Genomic DNA, 10,798 nt, shown 5'->3' with positions numbered 1-10,798 from the left:
TTGATTTTGATGCTTGAATTTTGCATTCAGATAACATAGTTAGCAATTACAAAAAAGTTATTTCAGATCATTGTACAATCGGTCTGAAATTGCTGTAGCCATATGTGACTACTTAGATAACAGAGGTTTTGTGAAGTAACAAAGGTGTAAAAGTGAAACGGATTTGCTGCAGCAAAAATAGCAGGGAAGGATCGTTCAAATCAAAATTCTCAGAGTCGTCAATCTTTAAGATATGTTGGTATTTGGTATTTCGGAAGCTAGTTGAATTATGACAGGTGAAGCAGACCTAGGGGAGTCAAACGAATTTCTACTGAATGGATAAGCACATATGTAGTTATTCCTTCTTAAGGGACACAAAAGAATAATAGCAGAACGAAGACAACAATGATGCAATTAAACAAACAATGCTATGCCAACCAAAAAACGAAAAATGGGAAGCGGAGGTTGGAAGGGAGGCACAGCAGCTAAACGACCGCCTGTAAAAAAATCAGCCAAGGTTATCCAGAAGTGTCTGGCTTTCTGTTGTTCTTCACTAATCAAGATTACTTTATAAAAGAAACATTTCTTTCTATAATAAATTGAATAAATTAATTTAAGTGCGTGCATATGCAAGCACTGGTAGAATAGTTGGAGACTCTCTTTCCTAAGAAAAAAGATCCAGATATTCGGTTCAACAAGACGACATTCTCCATTCCATGATGTCAAAATGCCTTCAGACAAACGGCATCATCTCAAACAAACCATCCATCAATTTCACAAACAGATTCTAAGTAAGTCGCCTATATTCTTAATAAAGATGTCGCCATTTTCGTAAGCCTATCAAAGATTCAATAATTATAATATCTCAAAAACACCATAGAAACTTGCAGATCCAAGCAACCATCTTTGTCGTAGATTGGCGTCGCAATGGTTGAGGGAGTTGCTCCGGATATATGGGTGATTTTTGTCTTAACACCAACACAGTTGAAGTACAAGAATAATATTACCTACACTACAGAAAGGCTATGAAGTAAATAAAATCATGTAAGGGTGGTGTGATGTAATTTGCTGTTTTCTGTTCATTATTTTGGGCACTCATAAGCTTAAAACATACTCCAACAGGTTACAGTTTGGTCAGTCATGCTAATTGCAGTTAATATTGATTCTGTGACATTTTAATCAAACTATGTGTTCAAGAAAAATACATGATGGTATGAAACATATGAAAGATATGTTTGTGTTGCCGCCAGCATTACTTTAGAGGACACCGAGATACATGAGGAAAGAATTGCCACCCTTTTGCTGTTTTATTTCATTATTCAACTAATAGAAATGCTATCTCATTGGGCATCTGTACAGGAGAACCATCACCTTTATAGATTATAACACCACTGCTTCCTCGGTTCCTGGTGTTGAGTTGCAAGCTGTATGGGCGGGTCTTCGATTTGCGTGACACGTCCTGCAGGCCAGCTTTATCATTTTGGAGAACAACTCCGCTACAATGATAGGTTGGATACAGGAAGCCCGAGTGGGGGGCGGGGGGGCGGGCACCACTCTCTGATTCGAGATAGTTAAGAAGGCCAATGAAGCCGCAGATTGGGCGGCTGCTTATGTGGCTAACCATTCGGACGGTACTCTATGGGCATTCCGTGATATTTTGTTTTTAGATTTTATTGGGTGTATTCGTACTCGTGTAGTAATCGTTTATTACATGCTTTGCTTTCCTTTCATCTTTTACGTCTTGAATGATGATGAAACTTGCGGGTGTTCAACACAATGCGTGATTTTTTTCCAATGAGGAACCTATTTTATGAGGTTATTAGATGATATTTTTGTTGCATTTCTTTGTGTTCTTGTCTTGATTATTGTTATTCATATTTTTCATTGGTTTCTTATAAAAAAAAAAAAAAGAAGACGTGCTTGGCAACCAAAATCATCTACTGTCACAAACTTTCAACATCTTGTCATCAGCAACACCAAATACTGAAAACTTGCACCCTTCTTAAGCTTTTTCTCAGGTATTCATGGGACTCAGAAATACGATGCTTAATCTTCATGAAATAATATGTTGCACTCTTAACCGTTAAAAAAACCATTCTATCATATGACCTGAAATTTTTTGACATGAAGAAATGGCAACTACTTCTTAAATGAGGAACTCTTGCATCAACAGCATGCTTCCTTATTAGCATTGATTATGATTTATACCCACAAAAGATTTGTTTAGATCAAATTTAGCACATTTACAAACAGATATATACGGAGCTCTGAGAAGTAAGTATATGAGTAAATCAATGACCATATTGAGCACAAGTACAAATATAAGCAAGCCTGAAGGGAACACACCGGTAATCAAAAAACCTTATTTTACAAACACAATTCTATGTTAAGCCAATCAAATTTCCAACATAATAGCTGACAACCCACACACAGAATAATAAATAATAAAATTATCATTAAGATATTTCTTCTTCCGAAATCTGTATAAGTGTTATCTCATTCAGAAGTTACAAAAAACAAAAGACAAGAGGGGTAAATCCCCAGACTGTTCATTATTCCAAAAATCCAGGACATAAATTACCCCCAACTCACAACATTCTTGCAACAAATCCCACTTGAAATAAAGATACCACATCCTTACTTCACCCTCTTTCTTTCCAAACAATTCCAATGTTTTCTGGACTTCTGGGAAAATTATAAGTTAAGAAACAGTAGCAGAAAATCACTTACTTGGCTCTCTTCTCTGCAACTCCCCATCTCCAACCTCCGCAGGAAATCCTTTAATGGCTGCGCTCTGATTCCATCAGATGCTTGAAGGCATGAACCTTGGCAGTTGCATTCTCCGGCATGGGCTTTATGGCTGAAAATCTTCGGCTCTGATACCATGACAAGCTAGTGAGAAAAAATGGCTCACACACTCCATGCGAGTCCTTTAACTTGATAAATAATGAGGAGGAGGCTACCAGAGATGACATCCTGTAGGAAATGGTCATATCAACTTACAACAACTTATTCAGTGATCACAACAATATAACTATGGTGGTTACTACATAATATATAATTAAACCTAACACATTTTATGAGAGTGGATTTTGTTTATATGAGCAAAGTTTTTTTTTTCATTTTATTTTATTTTATTTTACTAAAGATTCAGATCCAGTCAGTGGACTCTAACAAATCCTAAAACAAATAACAAAAGTTGGAAAGGAATTTCTCTTAGATCAAAAAATTTGGTAAATCAATGTAAGTTTAAGGGTGCCAATGTTACTGCATTTGGCTATCATTTATATAATAACATTGCAGGAGAGCTTTAGAAAATCCTCAATAAATCAATAGAAAGCGTTGGTGAAGTCAAGTTTTGGATATCAAGAAGCAAATCCAATCCTGCTATTATCTGGATTTTGACCAGATTTCCTCTCATCCTAATTCATATTAAAGGCAAAAAAAAACAAATATCAACATATTAACCTATGACTTGGTATCCATTCATTTCCATGGGCCGTAACGAACCGGCCATACGAACCGGTTCAGGTTCAGCAAACCTATGCACAATTTGACTGGTTCATTTCTCAAGACGGCCTAGAAACCCTAATTTTTCTGGCCCCCTCGAGGCTATATAAGTACGTTACCAGAGCCCTAAACCCCAATGCCCCAACTCTAAAAGCCCTAGTCTTCTCCGCCTTTTGGAGGTATCCTTGTTTTCTTTGCCCCGATATTCTTCGATTACCAAATCCAATACCTGTTGTTTTTCAAAACTCTAAATCCGTCACCAGAACTCCATGATCTCGTTTTATTGAAAGCTTTTAGGAGTTCTATGTGTTGGTGGAGGGTTGCTTTGGATCCGTATTTTGCGGGCAAATGAGGAATCTCATATTTAAATGGGTAATTTGCGTCTGAATGATTCCATTGATGCTATCACCTAGGAGATCTGATGCCCTGATCTTATTGTTTTATCCATTTATTTACGTTTTTTTTTATTCGATGGGTTGTTGTTGTTTACAGTTTAAACTTCTTTTTAATTATAGAGTTTTGATGGAGAGTTGCTTTGGATCAGTATTTTGTGGGCAGATGAGGAATCTCATATTAAATGGGTAATTTGCGTCTGAATTATTCCATTGATGCTATCACCTAGGAGATCTGATGCCCTGATCTTATTGTTTTTTCCATTTATTTACGTTTTTTTTATTCGATGTGTTGTTGTTTACAATTTAAACTTCTTTTTAATTATAGAGTTTTGAGAATGGTACATGGGGGGCAATGAAGAGTAGGTGAGGTGATGATCATGACAAGTGTCCCTATTGGTTTGACAGCCGGGATGATGGCTTTCATTGTATTAGCTCTATCTGATCCCACCTCTTCTTGGCCTTCCCACTGTTATTTTTGTTTATTTCATATTTTGATTAAATTACTTTGTTTTTATTTGTAGGAAGGAGGTTTCATAAGTTTTGTCATCATGGTTCACTGAGTTATATTTTTTTTAAATTTGAAACTGTTAAAAAGCTTGCAGTTTTCCTTTTTCTTTTTGATGCAAGTAGAGGAAGGAAGACCTTCTCCCAAATTTTAATCAAAAAGCTTACAGTTTTTATTATGATTTAGTTACTTTCATCTGATTGGCTTTTGCGTTAGGATATAATCTGTTATTTATTCAAGTTTTAATGCAATGAGAGATTTGGAGAGGAGGAAGCTTGTTTTTATTGGTAGGAAGAAGGTTTGATAAGTTTTGTCATCGTGGTTCACTGATTTATATTTTTTAAATTTGAAACTTTTAAAAAAAGCTTACAGTTTTCCTTTTTCTTTTTGATGCGAGTAGAGAAAGGAAGACCTTCTCCCAAATTTTAATAAAAAAGCTTACGGTTTTCATTATGATTTAGTTACTTTAATGTATTTGGCTTTTTTTAGGATATAATCTATTTTATTTATTCAAGTTTTAATGCAATGAGAGATTTGGAGAGGAGGAAAATGGATGAAACAACAGTTATGGAGAGAAATGGAGAGAAGAAAGTTGAACATGAGATTTTTTTCAAATTTGAAGGGAAAGGAAAGGAACTCTTCCCTCACAAAAGAAGGGAAGGGGACGTTTCTTTCTCTAGCAAGATCTAACTAAAAATCTAATTTCCTGTCTCTTCTCTCATGTTCATCCTGACAAGGAGAGAGTTCTTTTTCTTATCCCAAAATTTTCTTTTCCCTTCCCTGAAATTTGCATCCAAATTCTATGTAAAAGAGATAATGGTCAGAATAATGTTTTTGAAGCATAAGCAATATATAAAAAAGATAATCTGGTTTAAAACATAATCGATTTTTTAATTTGCTAAGAAATATCAATTGATGATTTGATTAGAACAAATGATTGGTGATGCTGAGGATGAAATTGGCACACTGTAGTGTCAGAAACAGAAAGAGAAGACAAGGATAAGCTTATATGGATTGGAGATCAATTGGGGACGACTTTTGTTAGGGAGGATGGTCCGTTTCTGAGCTCTTTCATCTGCTAAGGCATCATAAGAAAGATAGGCAGAAAGATATGCTGAAAGAGGCCGCCCTGAAGCTGGTGAAAATTGGGCCAAAGTTACAGACCATATATTGTTATGAAATCAATATCCCTTCTTTAGAACATGTTTCTGTGTTCAGTTGTCCTGAACTGAAGAAGATCCCATTCCAAGCACAGCCTGCAAACAACAAAAAGTTGCAGATATGGTGTCTTCAACAAAATTAGAATCTCCAAAACTCTTTCTTCAAAGAATGGAAGAAGGTCTGCTTCATTTGGCGACCATAACCGCAACATTCAGTTAGTTGCACCTATGGGCTAGTTTTTGCCCTCCCCTCTTGCTGTCTCATTGAGTTTGTCATTATAGCCTTCATGAAATAAGCATATGTAATTAACTCTCGTTAGATTGGTCCGAGTAGGCCTCATTATGTGAGCATATTTGGTAATCATCCTTTAAATCTATTGCTTTTTTTTGGTGAACAAATCTATTGTATTTTTACTGGGGGATATTCAGCAGAGAATTCTGTTTTGCAGGCTATGAGAAAGGAGTTTTTCTTTTTTTTTTTCTTCCATAATTCTAAGGGATGTTAACAACCAAGCACTTCATCAAAAAGGCTAATCAGAAGATGTTATTTGGGTTCTTTGGCTCTATATAAGTTTCTAAGATCTACCCAGTATGGGTTGGGTTCTCATAGATATAAGATCTGTTTGAATTTTTTTAAATAGAAGAAAAGAGAGAGAAAAAGCTTCAGAAGTTAAACCAGCTTCCAAAAAGCTCCAGAAATCTTCTCAATATCATGGCTTTTTCTTTGATAAGAAATGTTTTGGATTCGGGGAATGTTGTTTGTTCTTTTTTTTTTTTCATTTCTCTCCTTTGATATTGACCAGCATAAAGCACAAAGAAGCTGAATCTAATCTTTTTGAGTCTTCTTTTTCCACCAATAAGTCCAAAATGAGGGTAGAGATGGAACACCATCTCTAAGATTCAAATTATTAAACAGGGACCAGACCTTCTTGGAGAAGTGGCAAGAGAAAAGGTGGATATTTGATTCAGTCTGTGATCCACACAAAGGACAGCATGAAATATTAAGACATTTCTTCACCAATATCTGCCTGGTGTTCAGTTTATCATGAAAGGCAAGCCACATAAATATTTTTACTCTCGCATATGCATATGGCACTTTGATATTTCATCCCCAGATCATTTTCTAAACCAAGACCTAGCTGAGCTCTCCTTTTTCCTTTCTGAATGACATATCAAGATGAGGCCAATTTAGTGGCAGATCTCCAATCCATGCAATTTAGTTTCTCCTATACACTTAAATTTTTTAATGTGGGTTGCAATTTAGCAATCCGCATCAAGAATTATTTATGCAATTGGAGTTTGGAGGTGATCTGCAATATTGTTTTATTTTATTTTATTTTTGTTTTTGAGAGAGAAAGATAAGAGTACCCAGATGTTCAGTTTTGATCAAATAAAACTAAATAAATTAGTAGTTTCCTTCTAGAAGTCATTGATCGAACATCCTCAGCTATAATAAGCTAGTAGGGAGCTCAGTTTTTGTAGGATCGGTGTGAGGGTGGGGGAGCTCTCCCGGGTGCTCCGGCCGGAGCATGAGCCGGGTCCGGAGTGTGCCTGAGTCTGGTGCCTAGGCCTCCATTCGAGGATCGCACTGTTCTTATGGAAGGCCGTTTGGAATCGGCTTCCGACGAGAGCAATACTTAGCGGACGGGGACTGAGGCTGCCCTCTGAGTGCAGGGTATGCGGAGTCGATGAGTCGGTGGACCATGCACTGTTTCAGTGCACATGGGCGAGGGCGACGTGGCGTGCGGCGGGGCAGCTACGAGAGGGTTGGTCTCACGAAGACCAGTTCTTACGGACCATCCATTGGTGGTCGGGCAACCCATTGACACGCCAAGAGGCGGTTAGAGCGACCTGCACAATATACCAGATATGACTGGCAAGGAATACTCGAACCTTTAGCGAGCAAAACATGTCACCTAGGCTCGTGGCGGAGAGCGCCCGGGCGCAGGCGGCAGAGATTGGTTGTGTTTCCTCTTTAGTAAGACTTTTGATAGCTCGGAATATTTGGGGCTCCCACTCTGCCGCGACAGCTTCTCGTACGGTGTTTTTTACCTGGGAACCCCCACCCCCAAGCTTCCTCAAGGTCAATTTTGATGGATCGGTGCTGGATGGTGGCACAAAGGGTGGAGCGGGTTTCGTTATTAGAAACCCGAACTCCAAGGTCGTAGCGGCGGCAGGCTGTCAGTTATTTGACTGCACGGTTCCTGAAGCGGAGCTGAGAGCTGCCTGGGCGGATCTTCGACACGCTCAGCGTGTGCTATCAGCTAATTCAGTCATTTTGGAGGGTGACTTGACTACGATCATCAGTTGGATCCAGGGGGGTCAGACGGTCGGTGCTGCCGACCATCCCTTGATTCGCAATATCTGGATGATGATGACGGACAGAGGGGTGGTCCAGGCGAAGCATGTGTTTAGAGAAGCCAACGGGGCTATGGATTGGGTGGCTATGTATGTGGCTAACCTTGCCGGTAGTACCCTATGGGCAGGGGATGGAGAGTTGCCTCGGGAGCTCCGTGATATTTTGTTATCCGATTTTATTGGGTGCATCCATACACGTATTGTATAGTTCATTCGGTCTAGCAAAAAAAAAAAAAAGAGGCTATTATTTCTTCTTTCATCCTCACTCATTAAGCAACTTACTTTTTCTTCCTCGACGTCGTCTCCTTCATGTTCTTATTAATATTCAATATATTCTTTTTGTTTTGTTCTTGGTAACGGCCTTTTTCTCTTCAGTTTTAGTGATGGAAATTTCTTGTTAGATAAGCTAGATTTGGTGACCATTAAACTAGATTTGTTGTTACCTAGATTATCATGATGTGCAGTAGCTTCATCATGAGCAAAGGCATCTAATTCACACACAGGTACGTCAAAATGAACAAGAATATAACAAACAATGTTGAGTATTAGTTAATTTGTCATACTTTTATTCGACAAACACAGCCACACCGGTACGTCAAAGTGAGCACGATTATAACAAAATATGTTGAGCTTTAGTTAATTTGTTGTACTTTTATTCGAGAATCACAGCAGAGGCATTTTTTAGGTATTTGATTAGTGATTGCAGATCTTTAATCCCGCCAACCATGAAAAAATATTTGGGATTATATCTTTTAGTTTTTTGTCAAAAAAAAAAAACTTTTGTTCATGGAAAGAGATGAAAGATGCTCTCGCTAGTTGATTTATTCTCTGGTTTTTCTCTAAAATATTAAAGAGAGAGAGCTAATTGTAAACTTACAAGAAATAAAGCATGTTGTGCCCTAATTTCCTCCATGACCTTAATGATTGAAACTTACAAAAACAACTCAAGCGAACCTCTCTTCTTTAAAAAACCTGTTCCCTCGCTATGCGAGAATGGTGAGTGCAACAACAAGCACAGGCTTAACTTTAGATAGTGGTGAGTTAGTAGCAGTAAGAGCTTTAGTTTTTTTTGGTCCATCACATTTATGTATTTACGATTCATATAACTGTATTGATGATATTGAAGAGTGTTCTAATTAATTATTGAAGCATAAAGGCATGTTTGCATAAGGGGAAAGTTTGTTAACAAAGGCATATGATTTCTTTGAAAAGGAGCATAAATTTCACTGACATCTTTCTTTGCGTAGTAGAAGCTTAGGACAACCAACAAGTTACCATTACCAAATGATACTATATTGATACTATTTTTTCAGAACAATTACCAAACACCAATTGCTTTGAGAATGTTTGTTCCAGAGTCTTTTTCATGAATCCCTGGCCCCTCGCGTACGGTTGATGAAGCGGTTCACCAAATCCCGCGGGTCCCAGCACATCAATACTAATGATGGAGACACTGACATCAAAAGAGAGAACCATATCTGGAATTTCTTGGGTTAAACAAACTTCTTAAGGTTTGTCACTGAAAAAACAAATCTATTACGATTTGCAATGCATTTTTGACACTAGATGATCTGCAACTTTATATCTGGCATGAATCAATGAAAAAAAATAAAATAAATGATAATACATTAGTAATATACAGTGCTTATTGTACAGAAGGAAATTGGAATGATTGGTAGGAATTTGTTCAATATTTAGAAAAGATCGATAATTGAGTTGCCAAGCTAACATTATTTGCGTAATTTTGTTTATATAATTTTGCCAAGAACAGGTGAAAATGCTTTGAAAAATATAATTTATGTAATTGATTTTTTTTTTTGGAGAAAACTATACTTATTTGGCTTTTTCAGATTTTCTATCTAAAAGAAGAGGGATATCATGCATCATAGACATAGTAAGAGAATAAGCTACCCCACTAGCCAAAAAGGTCAATAGAGGATTATCTCCTCATTTATTCTCTACCCAAGCATTGCCTCATAAAATAATCAGACACATTAGGAGTAGTTCGGATTATATCTTTCATATGAAAGAATGATTAATTTTCCTTCTTTTCCGATGTCATCCTTTAAATTGTATTCCACTTAAAACATTCTAAACTTTCTCATTCATTAATTTGCACATCTCTCGAAGCAATGTTTGCTTGAACCATCGGTGGATTTATATAAATAAAAAAACATAATTTTTTTTTTTGCACGGAAGATACAACTCCCACTCCATTAGGAGTGGATTTGGTGGACACAAGATTCATTTTTTATTGAAACTTTTTCACATTAATTATATAAGAAAACATTTATATCACATACTAAAAGATTTAAGTGTATAAATAATGCAACATAAATGGAGGCTCTAGAAACTGTATACAGGAAACGGCGAACGGAATCAGAGAGCTCCGAGTGGCCTCTTTTTATAATGGACAAATTGGTGACACCCGCCCCTCTCGTCTTAAAAAAATTGTCCTCTTCCAACGGATGGATATCGACACAACTACTACCCGGCCAGCGACGGAATGGATCGTCAATGTACATAACTGCCCTTGCGTGTAGTTTTATGGGCTCCTGCTTTGGTATCTCGGAGGCTTGGTAGTAAAAAATAAGGAAGATTCTATCATCCTAGGTTCATAAAATTCTCATAGCAAAACTATTTTTTACACTTTGAGTAATACATGGAATACTCTTTCGGTAGGGGCGAGGGGATTATTTGGTGCATTCCGAAATCTATTATTTGTCGACTTTTGAACTGTATCCGTACCCATAATATATGATACATCCATTTTAGTTTTAAAAAAAAGTAATATACATGAAATGAGAGTCACCTATACTTGCGAATGTAAATAGGGTAGGTCCACTTATCTTTCAAGGGTTTTGTGTATAATCCTGTGTGACACATCGGTA

General features: G+C 37.1%; 1 protein-coding gene and 3 non-coding genes across 4 annotated transcripts; all 4 read left to right on the top strand.

Annotated features, from left to right (window-relative positions):
• Positions 1-3,828: 3,828 nt before the first annotated feature.
• LOC113462853 (small nucleolar RNA Z101) lies at positions 3,829-3,919 on the top strand. The gene has a single exon (XR_003386085.1). It is a non-coding gene; the product is annotated as a small nucleolar RNA Z101 (small nucleolar RNA).
• Positions 3,920-4,038: 119 nt separating this feature from the next.
• On the top strand, positions 4,039-4,128 carry LOC113462852 (small nucleolar RNA Z101). The gene has a single exon (XR_003386084.1). It is a non-coding gene; the product is annotated as a small nucleolar RNA Z101 (small nucleolar RNA).
• Positions 4,129-4,245: 117 nt separating this feature from the next.
• Positions 4,246-4,334, top strand: LOC113462854 (small nucleolar RNA Z102/R77). Its single transcript, XR_003386086.3, has one exon. It is a non-coding gene; the product is annotated as a small nucleolar RNA Z102/R77 (small nucleolar RNA).
• A 3,124-nt stretch (positions 4,335-7,458) lies between these two features.
• On the top strand, positions 7,459-8,115 carry LOC148702783 (uncharacterized). Its single transcript, XM_088702135.1, has one exon. The coding sequence runs from the start codon at positions 7,459-7,461 to the stop codon at positions 8,113-8,115; it is 657 nt and encodes a 218-aa protein (XP_088558261.1).
• Positions 8,116-10,798: the final 2,683 nt, after the last annotated feature.

Source organism: Phoenix dactylifera, chromosome 8 (genome assembly GCF_051530095.1).
Source record: "Phoenix dactylifera cultivar Ajwa chromosome 8, Ajwa_hap1_PhDact_Kaust_v1.1, whole genome shotgun sequence".
Taxonomy (NCBI): domain Eukaryota; kingdom Viridiplantae; phylum Streptophyta; class Magnoliopsida; order Arecales; family Arecaceae; genus Phoenix; species Phoenix dactylifera.
The sequence above is the reverse complement of the archived record's forward strand: the minus strand, read 5'-3'. Positions and strand labels throughout refer to the sequence as shown.

Coding starts and splice junctions, on each gene's coding strand:
- LOC148702783 (XM_088702135.1), top strand. CDS start 7,459: ATGTCACCTAGGCTCGTGGCGGAGAGCGCCCGGGCGCAGGCGGCAGAG.